The following is a 24375-nucleotide window of genomic DNA, read 5'->3' on the forward strand; positions in this document are numbered from 1 at the left end:
GTATAATCTTATTAGAGTTGCTACATGCAAAACTGCATGTCCCCATGCTGTATCGTTGAGATTCGTTCTCAATAATAGAGTGCGGGCAATGATTTGAATATGTTTAATTAAGGATTCTGCCAATCCATTTTGAGTATAAACATATGCAACTGGGTATTTAAGCATAATAGGTATCAAAACTCTTTGATGTAAATTCACAAACATTATCCATCTTTATGCCATTGATTGGATAATCAAGGAATTGTGTCCGGAGCTTTATAATCTGTGCATGTAAACGTGCAAATGTGTCATTGCGCGTAGATAATAGGCAAACATGAGACTATCTACAAGACGCGTCTACTAGTACTATAAAATATCGAAATGGTTCACTTGGTGGTTGTATTGGTCTAGTAATATCACTATGAATTCTTTGCAAAAATAAAGGGGATTCAATATTAACTTTTATTATAGAATGTTTGATAATAAGGTTTCCTTGTGAGCAAACCTCACAATTATAATATTTGGACAATAATACATTTGTATCATTTAAAGTGTGCCATTTTATATTTTGAATTATTCTACGCATTATTGAAGTGCCGGGGTAACCAAGGTGATCATCCCACAATCCAAATTGATCAGAGTTTACCAATTTCTAGGATGTGGTGGTGTAGATTTCAACAGCCTTAATCATGACACAATACAAACCCATAGAAAAAGCTTATAGCTTCTTATAGATGGTATTCAGGTCCATCTTATAAGAGGAAATACCAGAATCTTGCTCATAAATAGTCTCAATATGATACCCATTACGACGTACCTCTTTGAAATTAAGCAAATTCCTTTTTGATCTAATGTTTATAAACGCATCCTCAATATGTAGGATGGTACAATTTTGGTATTCCCAAAACCATCAATAATCGAAACGGGACCTGATATTGTATGAATTTGCGCCTTACGCAATGTCATACTCGAGAAAAAGAGTACTACGAAATATAATGTGTTTGTTACACTATCAAGCAAACAAACATCTCCATTTTTCTCAGTATTTTCCATTTGCATTTATATTGACAACTTTAGGTGTCAAGTATCATAAAATTTGCATATAATCTTTGCAAAATTAAATTCGTAAATTAATTTAAAAGATTTCCAAATATCCACTGCCACTTCAGGAACATAATGATACTTTTAGATTTGAAATTTGGCTTCAGGCCAAGAAAAATAAAAATGAAGAATTGATAGAAAAAGATGAAGTATAAGTTGATTAATAAAAAGAATACATACCTTACAAAAATTACTTACTCAGTCGGTAGATCTTTGTGTTGATAATGTGTTGTAAATATATAATAAAGAGAATAGAGAGATTGAGTGGAGAAAATCAGACGCCAGAGATTGTAGAGAAAGTCAGAGGAGAGAATTTTATTTCAAATATATGACTATTATATCACTATTATATTTACAACAAAAACTAAGCTCTTATTTATAGAAAAACAAGAATGTATTTATCATTAATATCAATGTATCGAATAATACATGTATTGAATATGGAGATGAACGTTCATTGTATAGGGAGATGTACTTAGAATACAAATGTACCATAATAAGTACATTAGATAAGATGAATATAATGAATATTCATTCATGTATTTCATTCATTTATGTATTTCATAACACAAAACACAAAGCATAAAACATAAATTATAAAACTACAGTCTTGAATCATCCATTAAAAATTGTTCCAAATTCTTACCACATGAAATCAAAAGAAACAACAATCATAGTTAATCACTTAATAATAACTTAAAATTTAAAATTACTATTAACTAAGCCTCGCTACATATTCATTTCACTTCAATTAGTAAAATTTATTTATTGATGATAATTGCCTCATTAAGACAATTCATATATATATATAAAGGAGAGATTAAATAAAACATCGACTTGTTAAATATATAAAAAGGAATTATACTATATAAAGGGAAAAATGAGAAGTAAAAAGGAAACACACCACATAAAACAAAGTGGGTTGGGATAAAATTAGGGTTTCCAATTCTGGTTCCCGATTTGAGAATCGGTAGTTTCTAAAAAGTGAAACTAGGAACTAGGCCTTCTCTCTTTAAAAGTTGGAATCAAACTAGTCCCATGGTTCAATTCTTCGGTTTTTGTGTCTACTCTAGGTTCCGTTTGTTTCGCGGAAAATAATTTATTGGGAAAATGTTTTCCGATTTTTCCGACGTTCGTTTCACGGAAAATGAATTCATTTGGGAAAATGTTTTTCATGAAAGGAAAAAAAAAGTCTTCTAAATTAGGCGAAAATGTTTTCCACCTTTGAAAAATGAAAAACGTTTTCTTCTCTTGATTTCTCTTATTTCACACCTCTACAAATCCTCACTTCCTTCTCCCATTTCTTCTTCTTCTTTTCTTTTTTTTTATTCATTTTTTAATTTTATTTTTCTTTTTTTATTCGAATTATTTTTAATTTCCTTTTCCTTTTCTATTTCTTTTTATTTTTTTTATTTTTCTTTCTTTTTCTTTTCTTTGTTTCCCATCTTATTCTTTCTTGACTAGTTATTGCTGTTGCCAGGCGAACCTCGAGCTCATCGATTTTAAGCTCACGCTTACACTCTTGTTTATCATTTTCTTTATTTACTCTACCATGTAGTTGTACATTGCTCAAGCAAATGGCTCTATATACTTTGCTTCTTTTTTCTTTTGTTTATTAGAACACAAAAGACGCAGGGGGAGAACATGCCACTCAACTGAAAGATTCTCATTAGGGTTGTACATGTTTTACTTCTTTTCTCTTTTACTTTTTTTTAAAATCCATACGGACATTTTTTTTTTTTTTTAGAGTAGATAAGCATTTGGTGACAATAAGGGAGTAAAGATATGAAGTAACTTTGCCCGGATTTAAATGTAAGTTCATATTTGATAGATTTATAGGTCGGTAAGTGATGCATGCCTAAGTGATGAAGTTTTAGAAAATATTTTCCTTACCGAACATTGAAAAATATTTTCTGAAATATTTTTAGGTTTTAGCCAAACACCAGAAAATATTTTTTGGAAATGTCCAATCTTCCGGAAACGAATGGACCCTAAATATATGCTCACCTTTAGGTAACGGATAGTTTTATAATGGAAAGCTTGAGCAAGTTTTTTTTTTTTTGAATTAGCGAAAAACTTGTGGTAGTTAAAGGTGATTACGATTAGTTGCATGGCCAACGTAACAATAGAACTTACACATTTCACTGGTAGATAAATGCTGTGTGTGACTAAGTTAGTTTGGCACTTAAATTCTTTCACGTGTCCATAATTCAACTAAATTAGTTAGTTATTTATAGCAGGCCTAACTAAAAGAGGATTATTTATACGGTGCTTCGGCAGAGAAAATCAACGGTCAATTCAACAGATTCCACCACGTGTCTAGGGATTAACGTTGTCCATACCATTATCGACAAGGATAATTGAAGGAAAATAAAAAATATGGGAAGAATTTGAAAAAGAAAAGAGAAAAACAAAAGGCCAACTGGATTTTTATGTTGTGGGGAACGCACTGCGCGGGTAGTGTTCTTTAAAATAGTGTAAGCAGTTATTATTCACATAATTTGTTCATGACATTTCATATGATGTCTTCACATAATGTCGAATAAATTGATATCTCTCTCTTCCTGACACCTACGAATTTCTCAACTCATTGTCGGGATAACCATTTTAATTTAGTATTGTTTTATGTGTTTTTTTTTTGTTCCTGTTGATCATTTCGCCAAATATTCAAAAAAAAAAATTACGGACATGACATTTTTTTGCCAAGGCCAAGTTAGTGTTTTCACCGAACTAATTATTAATGTGAAATGAAAAAAAAAATAGCAATTACTTCAATAATTTAAATTGCTAAATTGATTCCGTCTGTCTTTCTTTATATATATATATTGAGTCCCCCTCATGAATGGTAAGTGCTTATGATCCTCGCCATGTCCGGGGAGCCTTGCTAAGGCCTCCTTTTGTCTCCTTTTGTTAATACCCATGCATGATGTTGACATGACATTCTAGGACAACTTACCGATTGTGTTAGCATGTTGGCCAAGATCAATAGAAATAGAAAAACCATATATTATGAGGATCAATGGCAAATGTTTTAAGCACAATATTGTATAATCAAAATTGAAGGACAAGATGGCAGATTCTTCTTTCTTTTTTATCGCCTCTTTTTGTATAACTTCATTAGAAATATGACTTGCGTAAGTTTGGATCATGTCACTGATCATGTATGTCACAACTCAAATGAGGCCCCTCGTGCGGCCCATAAGAGAACGTTTATGGCATTATTGCCCATGGATTAGGAGATAACTATACAATAATTCATAAACGTTGACTCAATGTGTAATATCATTCTTAAAATTTTCATTTATTTAATGCGATTTTTGAATTTTAGATCTCGTAATGTCGTTTGTGAACTTTTAATTTGTTTAATATAATTCTTGAAATTTTGATATACATTTAATTTAGTCCCTACATTATATGAAAAAATCCAATGTTATCTTTTCGTTAATTCAAGTTCAAGGGCAAGATTGAACACTTTCATATGATATAAAAATAAGATTTAACATGAATTAAAATTTCAAAGATCGCATTGAATATTACCTATGAGATAAAATTCAAGAACCACCGTTAAACAAATGAAAAGTTTAGGGATGATATTACTTATTATGCTAAATGCCAGGAGTTTTTTTTTTTTTTGGCTTTTGGGTCGTAACTAAAGTCCGAGAGTTATCTGTATCATTTCTCGCGGATTAAAGATGAAACGACGGTACGTGTTACAAGTTTGCTAGTGATTGAACGATTAAAAAGGACTAATAGAAGCTCCCCGGTTGGTGCGTCCTTGGCCGTAGAAAAAAAATAATAATAAAACGACAGCGAAGCAGATGAAATCTCGAGAACAGCAAAGCCCACGCGCGCTCCCCGTCCTTACGCCGAACTCCACCGTCAGCCGCTTTCGGCGCCAACCAAGGCCGCACGTGACGAATCCCGGCGCGTGAAGATCCACTCAGCTCTCTCTTCCCACACCCCATAATGAGCAAAGATCCAATCCGAACAGGAGCGTTTTTAAGGAATCCGAGCATGCAACCGGGCAGATCAAAGGACGGTGTCAGATCACACTCCCGATCAGTCTCCATCCACCCATCGCCCGATTCCTGGTCACACTTTTTGGGGAGATCTCGCATTGAGGTTTACGCGCGTGACCTTGTTGGATGCGTTTAGAAACATTTGTGTTCAAAAATTATTATAATAAAAATAAAAAATAATTTTTATTTTGGAAAATAATTTTTAAATAAGAAAATTGTGTTTGATATATTTATTCTTGAAATAAAAAAAGAATAAAAATACGTTTGGTAAACTGTATAATTTTTATTATTTTTAATATTTTTATTTTATTTTTTTCTTCCTTTTGGCCGGTTGCTGACCTCGGTCATGGTCGGCGATCAGTTGACGGGGACTAGCGGTTTCGCCTAGATCGGGTGAAGCCGAGCTCGTCCAATCACCAACCAGGAAACCTCGTTGGTCCTCGATGGCGTCACCGGCCCTCAATGGCCGGTTGCTGTTCATGGTCAAGGTTGGCGACCGACCAAAGTAAAAATAAGAACAAAAGAAAGAGAAAAAAATAAGAAAGTAAAAAATTAAAATTATTTTTGAAAGTGTTCTAAGAACAAGAAATAAGTTTTTCTTGTTTCTTGTTTTTATTTCAAATTTGTTCTTGAAAAAAAAAAAAAATTTAGAACAAAAACGCAAATAAATACGTTTTTGTTAATTTTTTATTCGCTGGAACAAAAAATCAGAAGAAATTATGTTTATGACAAAAAAAAAAAAAAAAACAAGAAACACAAACAAACGGGCCTTGTTCACTGGACCCCTCTCGAGATCTCCATGCGAAAGAGAAAGAGACCGACAGGAACAGAGGGCGGCGGGGCGGGGACAAATGCGAAACCCTCCAAAACAAGGTTTACTCGAGAAGCGCGGCCCCCCCCTTTGCCCCCTTTCTCTCGCTCTCCATATAATGCTCTAGGCGCTGCAGGAGAGTCCGGGCGTCCCGCTAGACTCTTCTGGATCTAACGTGAAACAGGGGAGATTCCTTCCTCCGCTCTTCTCTGGTTCTTTCTCCAGACTTGTTCTTTCGTCTTCCCTTTTGTTGTCTTTATGGTCAATGCGTTATATATCATTCAATTCTCGGGTCGAGGGCATTCGCCCAGTTTTGCCACCCGGAAATAAGGTTCTGCGGTTGGACTTTGACCCCTCGATATTGGGTTCTTCTTCTTAGTCTTCCTCTCGATCTGAAGGGGGGGAAAAACAACCCAGGAATAAAGAAAAAGACATGATTTGTTCGTCAGTTTTGGCGGAGAAACCGTCCATGGCGGTCGCCACTTGCAAGATGCTAAAACCTCCGCCAAAGCCATCGCCTTTTTGTTCCAGACCTATCCTCTGTACTCAGAACAAGAACCCCAACACCGTGAACGAGCCGTCAAAGCCAAGACTGACCATCGCCACCCCTATCCTGGTGATCCCAAGTCAAGTCTCCGTGAGGAGATCAAAGAAAAAGAGGGGAGGGGAGGCAAGGAGGGATTCTTCTCAAGTGGGTGGTCAGCATATGCTTGGCCTGTGTGGTTTTGGGTATTGGGTCCAGGGCTTCAGGTGCTTCCCTTGGTTGGCCTTGAATTTCCACATGGCTTACAATCTCAAGCTGCCTCCCTCAACCTTGCAGCTTGTGCAGAATTCTGGGAATCTGCCGATGGTGGTCAAGCCTCTGTATGGGATCTTGTCTGATGCTATTTACGTTGGTGGTTCTCACAGGCTGCCATATATTTCAGCGGGAGGTCAGTTGACACATCCCTCTGATTCTTAAATATGTCTCGCTCTATTTGAGTTGAACTACTGTATGTTCTTTTGCTGAAAATTTGCATTTGAAGCAAATTTGTAGTTTTTTAGAGTCTTGCATTGTTCTAATTGGAATTTAGAGCTTCCTTTGCTGTTTCTCAATGATTTAGTTAGTTATTTCTATTGACCTTTCCCGTGATGAGTTCCTGATGTGGGTTGTTCCTTTTTTTTTTTTTTTGTGCACTGGGAGATATGAATTGTATGTCGCCTTGGATTAAGTTCTTCAAGAAGTCTGTTCATAACTAGGGTTGGGTAGCAAGTTATTGACATATCTTTGTAGATTTATGATATGTGATTTTAATACATAATGGTATTAGCTTATATTATGTCTTAATGTTTGGAGGTCGAAATTAGAGATTCATACTCACTTGTTAGTGAAAGACATTGTTCACACCAGCTATTCTACTTAATTCTCTAGAATCTCATCAACCATTATTGAGTATGATAATCAGCGGACAGCTTTAACATGGCTGTATCTTCAGTGCTTCTACAGATTCTGTCTTGGGGACCACTGGCATTGATCCCTCTTGCTCGTGAAGCTCTTCCAAACCTCATGGCATGTGTTCTTCTCAGCAATATAGGTGCATCTATTAGTGAAGTTGCTATGGATGCTCTTGTTGCAGAGTATGGCCAGAAACACAACTTACGTGGTCTCCAGTCTTATGCATTCATGGCTTCAGCAGCTGGTGGAATCCTTGGAAACTTGTTAGGTGGATATATTCTTCTTAGAACACCACCAAAGACCATGTTCTTCATATTTTCATCCCTTCTTTCCCTTCAGTTTGCCATGTCATTGATGACAAAAGAAGCATCTCTTGGAGTATCTCAGCCATCAGTTAACACTCTAAAAAAGAAGTCGATCTTGCTTAGCATTAGAAATCAATTCTCAGACTTGTTAAGGGCAGTTCGTGAAGAGAGTATTTCCGGCCCTCTTACTTGGATCGTGCTTTCTATCGCGACGGTGCCAATTCTGTCTGGTTCGATTTTCTGCTTTCAAACTCAATGTCTGCATCTTGATCCTACAGTTATCGGGATGTCACGTGTGATAGGCCAGTTGCTCCTGCTTTTCACGTCAATACTTTTTGACCGGTTCTGGAAAAATGTTTCAATGAGGAGATTAATTGGAGTGGTGCAGGTTCTTTATGCAGGCTCACTTCTTCTAGACCTAGTTCTGGTGAGGCAGATCAATCTGAAGTTGGGAATTCCCAATGATGTGTTCTCCCTATGTTTTTCTGGTCTAGCGGAGACAATTGCACAGTTTAAGCTCCTTCCGTTCTCAGTGCTGTTTGCGAATTTATGTCCACGGGGTTGTGAAGGATCCTTGACATCTTTCTTAGCATCGGCCTTGTGTTTGTCGTCAATAGTTAGCGGGTTTCTGGGTGTTGGATTAGCATCACTTATCAGGATCACCTCTGGTGATTACTCAAGCATGCCTGTGGGGATTCTGATACAGTTTTTGGTGGCTTTGCTGCCCCTGGCGTGGATTCATCTTTTGCCCACGTCACTAGATACTGTTGAGAAGGACAGAAAAAGAGGCTTGAGTAAAAGAAGACGAAGAAACAGAAGAGTCGGACGAGTGGTGTTTGGCTCAGTAATATCTTACCGGCGTGAGAGAGATTCTGAGACATTGAGATAGAAATCACCAAGAGATGTCTTTGCACTTTTGGAATCAGTAATTGAAGTACGCGTGTGGTTACTGATACTTGGCATCTGTCATTTTCCAGTGAAGGAACTCAGATTGGATGACCATTTTAGACTCTGAAAACAATTGCTTCTCCACCCAAAAACTTCAATAACTTTCTTTCTCCTTCATCACTTCAAAGCCGTTATCAGGAAAAAGGGAGGTTCCTGGATGTTTGAACAAGTACATTATTTCTTTGTGATCCTTAATTTCGGGAAGGAATTTGGTTCCTCCATATGGAAGGCTTGAGGAGTTTTTCAGGCCAGTGAACCATTGAGAAGATCTTCAGCACCTGAACCTGCTGCAAGAGCTTTCTGAGGAAATAGGTGGTGCTGGACTCGACAGATAAGTCCTAACATCAGTGTAAAGTGAGATCCTGAGGTTTCCTCCTCCCATTAGAAGCTCGAACTTTTGTCGATGTAAATAGTTTTCTGACTTATAGGAGGTTATGGATGGTGATTTTGGAGTTGAAAAGGAATTGCTTTTGTAGCTGCCATCCATATCTGGCGTTAGCTTCTTCAACCAAACGCCTTTAGGCAGGCCACACTCGAAGAAAATGATCTCTGAAGTCATCGTGCTACTGACAGAGACAAGTCTTTAAGATGTCACAGTTCTGCCAAAAAGCTTTAGTTTTTACTTCGTTGCCTGACAATCTTTACTTGTTCTTTCTCATAGTTTTGTATGAGTCTTTTCTTTCTTTCGGTTAGATTAACGAATGGAATTGGATAGGGGAATATGGCTCTGTGCTGCGCTGAATCTTAGCAATATTAGCTACAAACTGCGGTTGTGTTTTCACGGTTTCCTTTTCAATGGTCTTTTCCAATATGACGAGGGGATCTTGAATCATTCCCAAGCAAGTTATTTGTTGAGATTGTAAGTGTTGATGCATACTTCTCCAATGAGTTCTCTAGGGAAACCCTTAAACAAGTTATTTTCCGTTTCTGTAAAATAGTAGAATGAAAAGCAAGATAAGCATGATGTGTTGGACGTTGTTCTGGAAAAGCATGACTGAACATCATGTATACAGCGATACAGTTCTAAATTAAATAGTGCCAAGAGAAAAAGGAAGTATTTTCACCCTCGATGTAGCTGAGAGCACCCCTTCTCATGGGGACTGACCGGAAGTACATTCTACTTCTCTTCTTTCTCCAACCTGTTTCGACTCTTTTACTCACATGTGTCTCCCAAGCCCCTCTGCCTCATGCCCTCAGATCCGCTTCTTGGTCGCCACCGCCTTGCTACACTGGCGCCACCGCCCACCTCCGTTGCCGATCATCACTTTGCAGCCCTCCTCCTGCCTCGTGCCCTCGGATCTGCTTCTCGGTTGCCGTCACCTTGCCACACTGGCGCCACCGCCTACCTCCATTGCTGATCATCACTTGGCAGCTCTCTCTCTCTCTCTCTCTCGGCCATCTCCCTGAGTTTGTCTCTGCACTTCAAGCACAATCAAGTCAAAAATGTTTTGTGCAATGTCTCAAGCATTTTGAAATCCCTGCTTAAGTTCTAAACTTTCTAGCCTTTTTTATTTCTCGCAAAATACTATAATCTTTTAGATAACTTTAAATATTATAGTTAAGTAAGTTTGATCTCCTCTTACCTCGCGTTTCGTATTATAAATATTACTAAAAATGTGTACTTGTCGTTAGTAACTAGTTACCATCCAAGAAGTAGGGAAAAACTCTCCATCGACTTGGTTAAATGGGTGTCTCACTTACTTTTTGAAAACACACATGGAATTGAGTGGTCATTTAGGAAAAACCCACAGATATATCGTATTAAACATATGTCAGTGAAAATTCTTAGTATTAAGAATTTACACAAATCAATTGGGTTAAATAAATTACAGCGATAAAGCATGAATTAAGCGGTGAACTCTCCTGCAAGACCCGAATAAGCATAACACTACTCGTAAGATCAAGGCAAATAATTTGCCAGCTTATCATTACACAACGAGTATACGTCACACATGTAATCGAGTTCTCAATAACGCAACATAGAAATTGATGCGTAGATAAATAGAAATAAAGGCTGAGAACATAATTAATGTCAAATGCCATGGACGCGATCAAATGCTAGCCGTTCGAAAAATGGAAAATTAGAGCATGCATTGCCTATGTAAACCGCCATTGTAAACAAAACTTTACACACTCCATCTTATCAACCCTTGATTTAAGGGTTAGTGAGAGAACGGCTTGTTAAAAACCTCGAATCAAAGGTGAATGATATCAAATAGCTAAATTTACTGTACCAGGTACTGAAAAATAGAACAAATGGAAATTATTTACTTAGTAAACTCTAATTAGTAGAAGGAAATATACATCTCGTGGGTGAATTTCACATCAATGCTTTATCCCGGTACTGAAATCTTGCACTCCTGAGTGCAACTAGACGAGTCCAAGCAGAGCGTCAGGTAAATTAATATTATGAGGTTGGAACTTTTGATTTGTTTGACACTCGGCAGCGCCATCACTAGAGCGATTACTGGTCAACCTGCAGTCGGTTCTCCTCTTAGGGTTCACAACCCCAGCATTCGACATTTCATATTGGAGACCGAAGAAATCCTAGGATGTGAATGTGTCTGAAGACTTCATTCTGGGATAGCAACAGAGAAATTTTAGGAGGTTTACTCCACAGGAACTGCTAGTAGCACCCGGAAATTTCAATCAGCGCAAACCTTAGTTAAGGTGGATTTTGTATGGCAACGAAGGATGCCTGTGTGATGGATCTTCAGTGGCAATAAAACAGACTAAGCAGATCTCAAAGCATGGTTTGCCACAACTCCGAGCAGAGCTACAGGTCAGCGACATGGCCGTGTATTGGAATCTCCTTCAAGTTACTGGCTCTGGTGTGGTATCTTAACAGCAAGAACCTTTGCTTGTATGCCATTTATAGTACATGAGCGTGGCTTCTCATTTACATAGTTGCCCTAATTGCAGTCTTCTCTCGATTGGGGTAACCGGAAGCACATGGCACTGGGAGTAGCAAGAGGGTTATTGTATCTCCATAAGAATGCAGTCTTTGGATAATTTGCTGTGATATAGAACCAGCAAACATTTTGTTGGATGAGAATTTTGACCCTTCTACATGTATTGGCAGAATTCACAAATCATTGCATTGAAATGCGGTCTGAGGAGGTGGAATTGGGACAATGTCGGCCTCTGGACGACATAATAGCAGAATATTGTTCTGAAGGTGTCGACTTTGATTTAATTAACTCAGCATGTACACCAGGCCATATTGCTTCAAAGTACCTCCATTAGGTGGGCTTCGTGAAGAATGACTTGCATGGACATGGGATCATGCTCCTTCAAATCATACCCGGTTGCAGCTCTATTGATCTTCAGCAGCTTACAAAATAAATCAACATCGCATCATAAATTGAAATGGTCAAAATTCCTTTTGTATAAACAGTTAGGAAAGCTTACTGATCCCCATATGCAGGGAGACTGGTGAGAATGAGGCAGAAAGGGATTTTCAAATTCCTCAGCAAAACAAACCCAGCATGCAATAGGTGGACACAATGGTTGAGGGCTGTAGCTCAGCGGAAAGATAAGTCTTGGAGAAGATATGGGTATGGTCATCCAACTCCCTTCTGGAAGCACAAATAACAAGACCCTCGAATCCTCGATGGCATCACTCTTTCCTCCAGGCCACTCCTCAAGTAGATGGAGAAGATTTGTCCTATCCAAGATAGCAGCGTTGAGCTGGCATTTTAGTTGCAACACATTTCACATAAAAACACATAAGGGAAGGCAAATTACTCACATCTGCCTGACAATAAAGATAAAACCATGTAATAAATCATGATCTGGAAACTGGAACAATGTTACCAAAAGAATTTGCTACTACCAGAACCTATGGAAACATTTCTCTAGCGCAGATGCCTCCAATCAGTCACTTCCGATACATGAAATTTTACTTTTGAGAACTAGGATATAAGCCACTTGTAAAGACATTTTAGCGACGCTAAATGGAAGTGCCGCTCGTATCCACTTTAGCTACAAAGATATGCAAGAAAAAGATTTGTTCCCTAGCTCAAGCATCAGCTCAAGAATTGCTATATCTGCATATGGAAAGCTGAACCTGAAACCCGAGCTGGGATAGATAGGGCAGTTTATTTCATCATTCCTCCATCTTGCTTCAAATTGCTAGTTAGCACGTGGGATATGTGATTTGACATAAGAGAATGGTGTTAAGTGACAGCAAATCAACTATAAAGGTATATCAATAATCAAATATTTAGCCCATGGCAACATATGGAATTGGAGATGCCAAAGTATCTGTAGAGACTCAGATACGTACAAGTCAAAAGGGATGACATTAAATAAACTGTATTGAAGAATTCTATGCATGAGAAGGAAAATTCCTTAACGATCTTGAGGAATTGAAATTACCTTAGACCATTCCTCACATCAAAAGTCCATTTTGCAGTATGGAGTTCTCTTCAGCGAAGACTCCCATCAGCATAGATTATTATAACCACGAAATGCTGAAATATCTATATCTGATTCTCGTTGTCAGCATAACAAACAATTCCTTTCATTACCCCCATAAGGCTATCCAGCATCTCATAGATGGAATGAGAAGCAGCATGTACCTTATCAGCGACATAGAAGCAGTTAGTCCTACCATTAATAACAATCCAACTGCATCCAGGTTCCTTCCTTAAACCCTTTTGGTGCATCATTTTCCTCACTCCAGCTACCATATCCCATTTCCTTGAGGAAGCATGCAGATTAGATAGGGATACATAATTTGAAGGGTTCTCAGGTTCCATACGAACAAGGAAGCTATAAGCCAAGTCTCTCATCTCATGGTTCCCATGCATTACAGAAGCATTGACAAGAGCCCCCCAAACGCTTGGACCAGCTTCCACATGCATATTTTCTATAAACTGTAGTGCACGGTCAAGCTGGTTTGACCGACCTAATATGTCGACAACACAAGCACAGATCTCCACTGTTGGTTCAATCCCATAGTCATTTATTGCTGAAGCATATACATTAAGGCCTTCATTGACCAATCCTGACCGACCACAGGCAGCAAGAACCCCTACTACTGTTATCATGTCAGGCTTGATTCCCAACATTAGCATCTCATTGTATAGAAGCACGGCTTCCTCACCCTTCCCATGAAGTCCATATCCAGAAATCATGGAACTCCAAGAGACCGCATCCTTAAAAGAAGCACCATCAAATATTCTCCTTGCAGCAATTAAGCCCCCCGACTTGCAGTATGCATCTATTAAAGCATTAGACAATGAGACACCATGATCTATTTTCTTTCTGATGGCAAAACTGTGAATTTCTCTCACAGCTGATAAACCAGCATGTGTTACGCAAGCAGGGAGAATGCTTACAAGAGATATGTCATTGGGTTCTATATCATACATAACTATCATTTTCCTAAAAAGAGAGAGGGCTCCCTCTGAATCTCCAAATATCACATAACCATTGATCATTGCTGTCCAAGCAAATACATTTTTAGATTTCATACGTTCAAATATCCTTCTCCCAGCATCCACCTTGTTGTTCTTTGAGTACATGTCTATCAAGCAACAACCCAAGTGAACATCTGCATCTGGAAGAAACTCCAACTCATTCCTCAATATATAGCCATGAAGCTCCTTCCCGTGGTTATATTTCTCAGAATCACCAATGCACAAAGGCAAAAGACTCGACACCGTGAATGCATCTAGTTTTAAGCCAACTTTCTGCATGTTTTGTACAACGTCCCATACTTCCTTACCCTTATTATCATCACTTAAGCTCGCATACCCTGTTACCAGAACATTCCAAGAAGCGATGCTTCTGTCGGGCATTTCTTCGAACAGTTTCCTCGCTTCATTCAACTCTCCGCATTTACAGTACATCGACATTAGAGAATTGGCCACAACCACATCCAAGACAAACCCAATCCTCGCGCTCTTCCCATGAACGACTTTCCCAGCAGCCAAGTCCCCACACTCGCTCGAAACTTTCGACAAGGTCGCGAGCGTGTAATCGTCGGGAACCACATTCCCCCGGCACATTTGATCAAACACCTCGAAGGCAACCTCGTACGCACGACTCTTCGCGTACCCATTAATCAGCGTGTTCCACAGGTAAACGCTCTTGTCGTCAAACGAATCGAAAACCAGTTTCGAATCCCGCACGCTCTTGCAGGCGGCGTACGCAGACATGAGCTTGGTGCCCAGATACGGGTTCCCAGCAAAGCCATCGACGAGAACACGAGCGTGGGACTGTCGGGTCAGTCTCAGAGATCCGTCCTCGATGCAGAGCTGAATGGAATGCAGGAGGGTGGAAGAAGAACAAGGAGAATCGGCTAGAATGGCTTTGGAGAAGCATCGAGAGGTTATGTTTCTGAGTGTTTGCCGTCCAGAGAAGGAGATCATGGGAAAAGGAACTTCACGCTTTGAAGGTTCCGGCTAGAGAGCTGCGAGTGCGACTTGGGACGAGAGGGAGATGGCGGACATGGAGGAAGTACGTAGCTTTCTTCTTCTTGACGATGGGGAGCATGTGATTCCTAGGTTGTTGATTTTTATGTTGAGAGGAACAAGATAGAGATCTTGAATTTTCGAAATTTTTATGAACTAAAAGAACATTACCTTGGAAGTTTTAAATAATAATTAAAAGATACAATAAAGTTTTAAGTGTCCAAGGAAAATGACATGAATAATTATTGAACTTTAAATCAATGTAATGTGTAAGTTTTAAACTTTAATTCAATATGCATCATTATCTAATGTTATCTTTGACTTTAAATTACTGGAAGCATAAGTTTAGTTGACTTTGTTTAGTTTAGAGACTAATTTGAAGTCATACCAAGTTCAAGAATTTCATCGGACAAATTAAAAGTACCAGGATGATATTGCATATTTGGTTAAAGCTTAGAGATTATATTAAACAAATTAAAAGTTAGGGATCACTTATGGACTATTTGTGTTATTGTCTCTTAAATAAACTATAGCGTACGCCGCATTACTGGTCCCGAGCGTACGCCGCATTACTGGTCCCTAACGGCGCCTTCCTATGGTTGCAGTTGCTCCTTTTTAGTTCTTCCATGTCCCTTGTGGAAAGCTCGCAACAAGTTGCTTCTGTCCTTGATCATGCTCCAACCAAGCTTTGCTAGCAGTGCTTCCTTAAAGTCCCCCTCTTTTTTGAAACCCAGTTCTCCTTGGCTTTTGAGAGTGCAGATCATCCCAGCTTCTTAAGGCCGAGCAACGTTGCTTATTGTCTCCGACTCCCCACCGAAAGGGTCGGATAATTGCCTTGAGTTTGTTGCTAATTCTTTCCAGGAACTCTTTTGGCCAGTCGAGTAAATAGGGATACTTTGGGCGACAGGACGAATTAGTGTGGCTCGTCCTGCCCAGGAAAGAGTCCTCATTTTCCGCAGTCCCATATCATCTCCCATTCTCTTCGCGAGGAAATTGAAGTCTTGCCAACCTCTATCAGAAGCCAACAATGGGTTGCCAAGCTATTTAGTACGCTATGCATGGCTCATATGCCGAGGAATTTTGAACAGTCTCTCCAGAAGTTCCTTGGCGTCTTCCTGGAGAAGAAAATGAAGGATTTTCCAGTGTTTAACAACTTGGCGTGTGCAGGAGCAGTATGAATCTAGGCAAAGCCTTGATGGCAGTAATCTTTGTAATGTCGGCTCTGGAAAACGGGAGATAATCTTCCGTAAATAACAAATGGTTCATCACAAGACTTAGTCTCCCTAGTTTAATCTTCAACAAATCTAAGCTGCTTAGCTCTTTGTAGAATACTTGAAAGGGCCTCTGAATATATTATAAAAATAAATATTGGAGATAATAATTCAACTTGCTGCAGCCCTTGGGAGAGTGTGAAGGTGCCTGCAACCCAGCCATTGAGGAGAAGGGTATAGCAACAGTATAAATACACTATCCCATTGAATTGCAGAAAGGTTTCGCAACCCATTAGCTCTCAAGATAGCAGTGAATATATTTCGTTCAACCCCACAAAAGGTTGTCAACATATCGATCTTAAAGCGGGCAAGTCCAATCTTCTTCTTTTCTGCATACAATGTGTAACTTCTTGTGTATTGATTGAGTTTTCAAAGATACATCCATTCATTACAAAGCAGATTGATGACACGGAATAATTTTGTCTAGTTATCGCTCCAAAGGATTATTGATGATCTTGGAAAAATTGTGTAACACTCCAAAGAAAAACAATAAAGGTTTCATTAAAGCTCGAGAACAATTTTCCTATTCAAAAGAAATGTTGAACATAATTTATTGCCTAATATTAATGTCTCATATGTAAGAGTTTTACTGATGTAAGCTACGTTAATTGATTGTAATTTATCGTTTTACAGGGTTGGTCTAATAAGGTAAGATATAAGGTTTTCTTAATAGTCAAATATGAGCATGGCTTGTGTGAGACAAGTTGGGCTCGGCTCGTGACGAGAGGGCCTACCTAAAACTCTATAAATAGCGCTAAGGTCCATTCTCTAACCCTCATTCTTCCACAAACATTCTCTCACCTCACAAAAGGAAGCCGTGAGGGGTGGTTTCATCATGCTAGGATCCGAGGACCATAGAGGAGAAGAACCTGAGCACCGGCTCATCATCTAAGCATCGGATCGTTGCCATTCCATGTAAAGAACAATCACTTTCAAATCAAATACGCAAATCTTTGTTTACTTCTCCAACATGTTCGAGTCTCTAGCTATGTTGATCCTAGAATGCCGCTTCGACGACCAATATTTGGTATTAGAGCTTTGTAGCCTAGAACACAAACTATTGTATGTTGCTCATTTTTGGAAATTATATCCATTGAAATTTGATTTTGAATACATATTCATACTTGTCTTGTCAAGACGAGCGTTTCGATGGGTGGCACACATTCGGCGGAAACCAAACGTGCCGCCCATGAACATTTCAAATTTGAGCAAGCTTTGGATTATTTTGCCCATTTTTCATGATTTTTGGTATGATAAAAGTGAATTTTGATCACATATGAATTCTACTTGCTGAAACGAGCATTTTGGTGGGTCGCATGCCTTCAGGGGAGGCGGATGCGCCTACATGTGCCGCGGTGGTGTTGGCAAGTGATGCCACATGTCGGTGTGTGCACTCACATGTTCACATGCGTGGGCATGTGACCACCTAAGGTGGTGGGTGACGTCTACAATGACGTCACCCCCAATGACTTGCGGCATTACCATGACCATGATGGCGTCATGGATGACATCATTAGGTGTCAATGACGTCATTTCTTGGTGGGTCAACCCGCCCGAATTAACTTGACTTGGGTTGGCCGTTGACCGATCGGACTGATTTCAGGCCGACTCAAGAGGACAAGCGCGTGGATCTTACATGCCACGCATTCCGGTGGCGCATGAGGGCACATGTAGCATCCATTTGGCAAGTGGTTTGCACCGGCGTGCTTGTGTTGAAGTTCTCTACGCTGTGATGTGTTTATTTTATATTTTTGATAATTTTATGAATGCGAAAATACATGTGGAACCCTAAAGTACATGATTTTTTGGGTGTTTTTGTATTTTTTTTATGTATTTTTCTATGGTTTTGGAAATACGTTGCAAGCTCACATGTATATTATCACATAAAGATTGTGTAGAGTACTGATTCATCACTAACATGTACAAGGTTCAGCATGTATTAATGAATAAGCAATGCAATTGGCATGATGTGTGATTTTAGTGACAAATTGTCCTATCATCAAGTCTAAAATCACATGTATAAAGTCAATGTGAGTCATAAAGTTTATGTCCTTGATATGAAAGAGTTTCAATGATTCAATTGGATTGTGGTCGCCAAAGTGGCACACTTGATTTATATTGTGATGGGATGTCTCATGTTCTAATACGTGGTCATACTCCCAAATGAGGTAATTATGTATTAATTCATGAAGAGATGCATGTATAGTATATGGTTGAGGAGTGACTGACTCTAATTGTTTATACACTCAAAGGTGGTGCATTCGCAAAAGGTTAGAATATGTTCTCATTACCTTTGTCATGTGGAGAGTATACAATTAAATGTCATGTATTCTGCCCAAATGTGTTTATATAATAATGTGTGTAGCTCTCGAGATGTGTACGTATAAGGTTTTCAAGTTACACAATACTCACATGATGCCAATTACATATGTTGCTTGTTATTAAGTCACATTATTTGTAAGGGCAACTCCATTGTGATTAAGGTTCTTACTAGGTCAAATTTTAAGTAGTGAAAAGAGGATTTTTTGTTTGGGATGAAGTTGGTGGATGTTTATGTTGCTCTTACTAAAGTTAGCAATCTCACCGTTAGTGGTATGGAACTAGAAAGTATTTGTTACTGCTTCGGAAAAGAGTAATTAAATTTGTCCGTTATTCATGAGGCATTTGATTTAAGAACGCTTGAAAATGATTTACTAGCCGACTGCACTACTAAAAGCATGATAAAAGCCTTGATAGCTTGAAATTGTCTTTCTAATACCGAGATTGGGATAAATGCAAGGATTTTTCAACATATGGTTTGATGGTTCTAATGAGGTCACGGATTACATCCTAAGGATGGTAGATTTGAAGTACAAAATCATACTCATAAAGGAACTCATAAAACCATTGGTTATTATGATAATATGGTCTCAAGATAGCACCATTTAAGTGAAATTGTGTCATTTACTACTTTTGTGGAAAGAAATGACGCATAAGGAACACCGTAATGAATATAAAGCTTCGGAGTTGAAGAGAAAATTCACTCTTGTGATCTTCCAGTGATGGTTTTACTTTGTGTCCATTATTGCCATGTGGCATGTAAAATTGTATCACTAACCATAGATATGGGCTACTTGTGATAAGGGGTGAGCAACAAGAACAAGCTGGATAGGGAATCGCCTGGGCTAACTTGTTCTAGGTGGTTTCCGAGGGGACCAATCCAATACTCGATTCCATAAAATTAGAATCGGTGATTTTCGATTTGGTTCCTTGTTCCAAGGGTGGAACCACTCATTTGAACTGTCCGGATTGTTAACTAAATTTAACTATGTAATGAAATACAAATTTAGTTAGCAATAATTTGATAAGAGACATTTTTTATTTTGTTTGGTTTTCATTCAATAAGTGTCCTTTGACTAACTTCATTGTAATAACTCGATTACTCTAATATCAAATGAAGTTAAATCCTAGGGAAAAAATTGAAAAGCATCCTCAAGTCAATTTGCACATTAAGTTATGAAAGTTTACAATTAGCATTTCAAGTTGCATTTATCTTTATTAGGGAAAATCCCAAATAAGGACTCAAAATGGTCATTTAGTCTCCAAGAATGACCTCACTTGTCGGCCGGTGAGTAGATGCATTTCCGATTCATATTCCAAAAGTAGCTTGATCAGGAGTATTTTTGTCCATTTCTTTTTAAAAAATTTGGTTGTCTTGTTTTTTTTTTTTTTTTTTTTTTTTTTTGGGTCAATGGTTACACTGCTTCATCATATTCTTTATCCCATTTTGTCTTCTTCTTAAGACCATTGAACTTGGGAAGGGCTGGTGAGCATCGGCCATTGGTGATAGTTGGCGAGGGCTGGACACCCATCACCAATAAGTGGGCGAGGGCTTGCAAGCGGACCCTCACCAGATCTGGCAAGGGTGGCCTTAGCGGCAGTTGGCGAGGGCTTGCAAGCCCTCATTGGCCCTTATCAGTGGCCAATTCATCTAACCGTGGCCAAAGGTGGGGAAGGTCGCCCTTCGCAGGGATTCTATTGTCACCTGGACTATGACTAGCTAAGCTCAATCGATATCATCTCCGTCAAGCGTCGTTGAGAGGAAGGAATTACAACTAACATACATAAAAATTTTGAGTTGCATTCTACCGTGGATGTTCTTCTAACATCCCCGAAATTAGGCTAATGAAGGAGAGATGAAATTTTTCGAGAGAAATGTGAGGGCATACAAAAATGAGATTTTAATCAGGAGAGAGAAAACGGACTGAGGATGAGCATGGCGTTAGGGAGGGCGCCAAGCATGGGGAGGTAGAGGCTGCCGACGATGCCAGGCCTTAGGATCTCTAGTAGTAGCTTGTTGCTATTGGACAGACTTGATGGGCAAGCCCTTGCCCAAGGCCAGCAAGAGGCTACCTCACTGATGGCCGCGAGGGGCGACCTCCCCCGCCTCCACCCGCAGTTAGATGAACCAGCCACTGATAAGGGCTGGTGAGGGCCTGCAAACCCTTGCCCGCAGCCAATGAGGGCTCAACAGCCCTTGCCGGCCGTTGTAGAGGCCACCCTCGTCGACCACTGCCGAGGCCACCCTCACTAGATTTGGCGAGGGTCGGCCTACAAGCCCTTGTCCACTGCCGGCGATGGGCGTCCAACCCTCGCCAACCCTCACCAATGGCCGGCGCTCGTCGGCCCTTCCCAAGTTCGATGGTCTTGAGAAGAAGATGAACAGAGGACGAAGAATATGATGAACAATGCAGAATAAAATAATAATAATAATAATAATAATAATAATAATAATAATAAAATAATAAAAAATAAAATAAAATAATAATAATAATAATAATAATAATAAAGAACAAGACAACCAAATTTTTTTAAAAAAATGGACAAAAATGCCCTTGATCAAGCCGTCGGAATATGAATCGGAAATGCATCTATTCATCGGCCAGCGAGTGAGGTCCTTCTTTGAGACTAAATGATCACTTTTGGTTCTTATTCGAGACAAATTTCACTTCAGGTCCCGTTTTAAGAAAATGAAGGCAATTTGAGTCTTTTTTTGAGAGTTTCCCTCTTTATTATTATCTATCTAAATCTAAAAATATCTTTGAATATACTTTATGTTTGTCTATTTTAATTATATTAATAAATAATAATGTTGGATGATTACAAATATGAATGATTGGTTCTCAATCCAAATTTGCCCCACTCAGAAATCAAGAATCGGACCAGGAGGACTGATTCCCAATTTTTGAAGTTGGGAACCAAACCACTTGGTCTTTAAACCCGTTTGGTTTGGTTCCCAAGCAATTTAATGGAACCAGTGGCACGTTCACCCTCTCTCTACCTAGACCAACACACCCATGAAAATTTGTATGGGTTAAACCCCTATGAAAAATGCCCAGACCAACATACTCCTTCCTCTCTTTGCCTAGACCAACACATCAATCACCTTCCCAAACTCTTAGTCTCTTGTGCTCCACGAGGACTAATTTATCAAGTTTTCTGTGGGGCAAAACAGCCCAATATGTATTAAACCATATTTCTACCAAATATGTTACATTGACTCGTTTTGACTTGTGGATTGGACGTAAACCTAACTCGAATTGTCTTAAAGTTTGAAGTGTCCTGCAGAAATGAGGCTATATAATCCAAGATTAAGTAAATTGGACTGCAGAACCACTTGGTGTTATTTCGTATCTTATTCAGATTATTTGAAGGAATATCGGGATGATAAGAAAAATGAATAAAGAAATATTGTAAAGTAAAACTATAATATATAAAATATACCTTCCCAATAAAAAGTAAGTATAACACAAAGTGGACCACCTACTTACAATTAAGTGATAGAGTTATACTTCATTCACTTGATCTAATTATGTAGTATAAATAATGAGTAACGTAGCTTAATCATAGGTATGCTGTTTTACTTCTTATTCCTTGATCTGTTTAAATTAAACCGAATTTGAAATTAGAATAATAAGAAAAAAAATGTAGCATATTTAAAAAGGAATCTTGATTTAAAAAAGAATATAGAATTAATAAGTTATAGCTATTTTAGATATGGCCAACTATATTTCCTATGAGCTAACATCATGTACATATTCTTAGGAATAAGTTAGTTATAGTTTTATTGTAGTTCATATATTTACTCTTACTTTTTCGACATTAATGTTTCATAATCTAGCAATTCACCTAAAATGCGGGTATAGAAAGATAATCTCGAGTTTTAACTTAATCTTTGCAAAATTTGAACTAAACTGTCAACCAACAAATATGACACCTGCTAAGGATATTCATATTCTAAGATAAGAATAAACTTGCATTTGCTCTTATGCCAATAGTTTTCAAATTATTCTTTTCCAATTTTTCTATCATATGACCAGTTGACTAACATTTAATTTTAAAAACTTACACGATGCCTTTTATAAGCATCTTCCTCTTTTGTACGTTTAAGTATTCTCCTTTTTGTATGTTCAACTTTATAAAATTGTGGGACAATACTACAAAAAATCCCTAACCGGTAAATCAGTGACACATTTATCTTGAACTAATTTTCTTATCATAAAACATTTGAAATCAGTAGATCCGTGATAAATCTCCCTTTTGTTAGCTTTTGAACAATACACCCGTTAAAAAACTAAGGTGAAGAATCTGCGAGGCTTTATAGATTGTTCTCTCCAGAGTGATTACCTTGGGGCATATTCAACGGCAGAGCTTGCGAAGAGATACTTGCCAACATGTGAATGCTCACCTTGAGATGGCCGAAGTTTAACGACTCTTTTCATGATCTTCTCTTCCTTGCAAGATTGGGATCCACTGGACGGTGCTTGTTATTTCGCCTTTCCCATGGATGGAGAACGAATTCGAATCCACTTGGCTCATTATTCAGTTGATATCTTACTAGCCCTATAGGAATTAATCTTCCTATTGAGGGAGGGACCTTGTTTTTGTCATCCCTGCAGATTTCCAGTTTTTGTAACACCGATTTATAGGATTAACCAGAAGAGAAGGATCAATAATGCAACCTCCATTTAGCTCATTCATGGAGTTGTACAAGTGCTCTCGCTATCCCCTTAGTCCATGAGAGTACCTTTCACCTTTCCTTTTGCCCTTGGTAAGTCTTTACTTCACAAAGTCAAAAGGAAGCACATTTCAGCACCTTCTCAAGCGCAACGCCGGTCGGTATCATTGAGTCAACCTACAGGAGATGGAATAAGATATGGTCTGAAGTTACAAGTGAGATAGATGTGTAACTAACCTAAGAGTTGGAAGACAGAGCTGCGTCAAGGTCCATATGCTTATGTTGAATTTCCACGTGGGATGCGCATCAGATGAGTCATGTCCAAGTGTTTTATTGCACCGGCAGTCTAATAGGAATAATGGATGGAAGTTAATGAATGATAAATTTGTCGTGAGTGTAATTGTTTAGAATTTTTTGACACGAACATTAATTTAGAATAAATGGGTCTCGAGTGTAATAGTTTGACAATTTTTTTTTATGGTGTTGTCCCTAAAGTGTTTTCTTTTTGAGGTACTCATGCACAGGTATTTGTCAAAACACATTTGTAAAAATAACATAAGTAAAAATATTCTTGAGATCATAAGTGATATCAATTAATATGCCAACATGAATAGAAAGAACATGTAAAAACATCCATTTGAGGTCATATATAGGGCCGAAGGATCCGTACCTAGTGACGATCTAATTGCTTTTCATCCTTTCAATATTAGCCCATGCGGACACGTAGAGCTTGGAATTTCTCCTTGGCCCGTCCTATGAATATCTACTTTTGTCATTATAAATTACAATGAAAGCGTGGGGTTTGAGATTGAATAAGATTCGGGTGTCCTTTTTATAGATTTCCAGATTAGAAAGCACGAGTCACCACTCACCGAAATCCACATATCTCTGTTCTTTTGTAGAGAATGGAATCCTACACTATACGAATCAAGAACCTGATGAATAGGCAAAATTCTGGGAAACTTCTGCAGAATGTCAAAAACACTCTGCTCTTTAATTAATTGTTCATGAAATTCCAACAAGGATGATTTTTGAACTGTAGGTTTGTCACTTTCAAGGGAACAGAAGCATAATTAAAGAATTATGA

At 38.5% G+C, this 24375-nt stretch overlaps 2 protein-coding genes across 6 annotated transcripts; one reads left to right on the forward strand and one right to left on the reverse strand.

Annotated features, from left to right (window-relative positions):
• The first annotated feature begins 5986 nt into the window (after positions 1-5986).
• On the forward strand, positions 5987-9453 carry LOC104414406 (probable folate-biopterin transporter 8, chloroplastic). Of its 2 annotated transcripts, none has more exons than XM_010025502.3 (2): positions 5987-6842; positions 7386-9453. In XM_010025502.3, exons 1-2 carry the CDS (start codon positions 6344-6346, stop codon positions 8537-8539), a joined length of 1653 nt encoding a protein of 550 aa, XP_010023804.2. In that variant the 5' UTR covers positions 5987-6343; the 3' UTR covers positions 8540-9453. The 2 variants fall into 2 exon arrangements, with proteins under 2 accessions (XP_010023804.2, XP_039156938.1); XM_039301004.1 differs by having other exon boundaries at positions 6625-6842; positions 7397-9453.
• Positions 9454-10793: 1340 nt separating this feature from the next.
• LOC104414407 (pentatricopeptide repeat-containing protein At3g12770) lies at positions 10794-15129 on the reverse strand. 4 transcript variants are annotated; one of them, XM_010025506.3, is made up of 3 exons: positions 12979-15129; positions 12010-12265; positions 10794-11922 (listed from the first exon to the last, which is right to left on the reverse strand). In XM_010025506.3, the coding sequence occupies exon 1, from the start codon at positions 14976-14978 to the stop codon at positions 13083-13085; it is 1896 nt and encodes a 631-aa protein (XP_010023808.2). In that variant the 5' UTR covers positions 14979-15129; the 3' UTR covers positions 10794-11922; positions 12010-12265; positions 12979-13082. The 4 variants fall into 4 exon arrangements, with proteins under 4 accessions (XP_010023808.2, XP_010023806.2, XP_039154905.1 ...); XM_010025504.3 differs by having other exon boundaries at positions 10794-11931; XM_039298971.1 differs by having other exon boundaries at positions 10794-12265.
• Positions 15130-24375: the final 9246 nt, after the last annotated feature.

The sequence above is a fragment of the Eucalyptus grandis genome, chromosome 8, assembly GCF_016545825.1.
Source record: "Eucalyptus grandis isolate ANBG69807.140 chromosome 8, ASM1654582v1, whole genome shotgun sequence".
Lineage (NCBI taxonomy): Eukaryota > Viridiplantae > Streptophyta > Magnoliopsida > Myrtales > Myrtaceae > Eucalyptus > Eucalyptus grandis.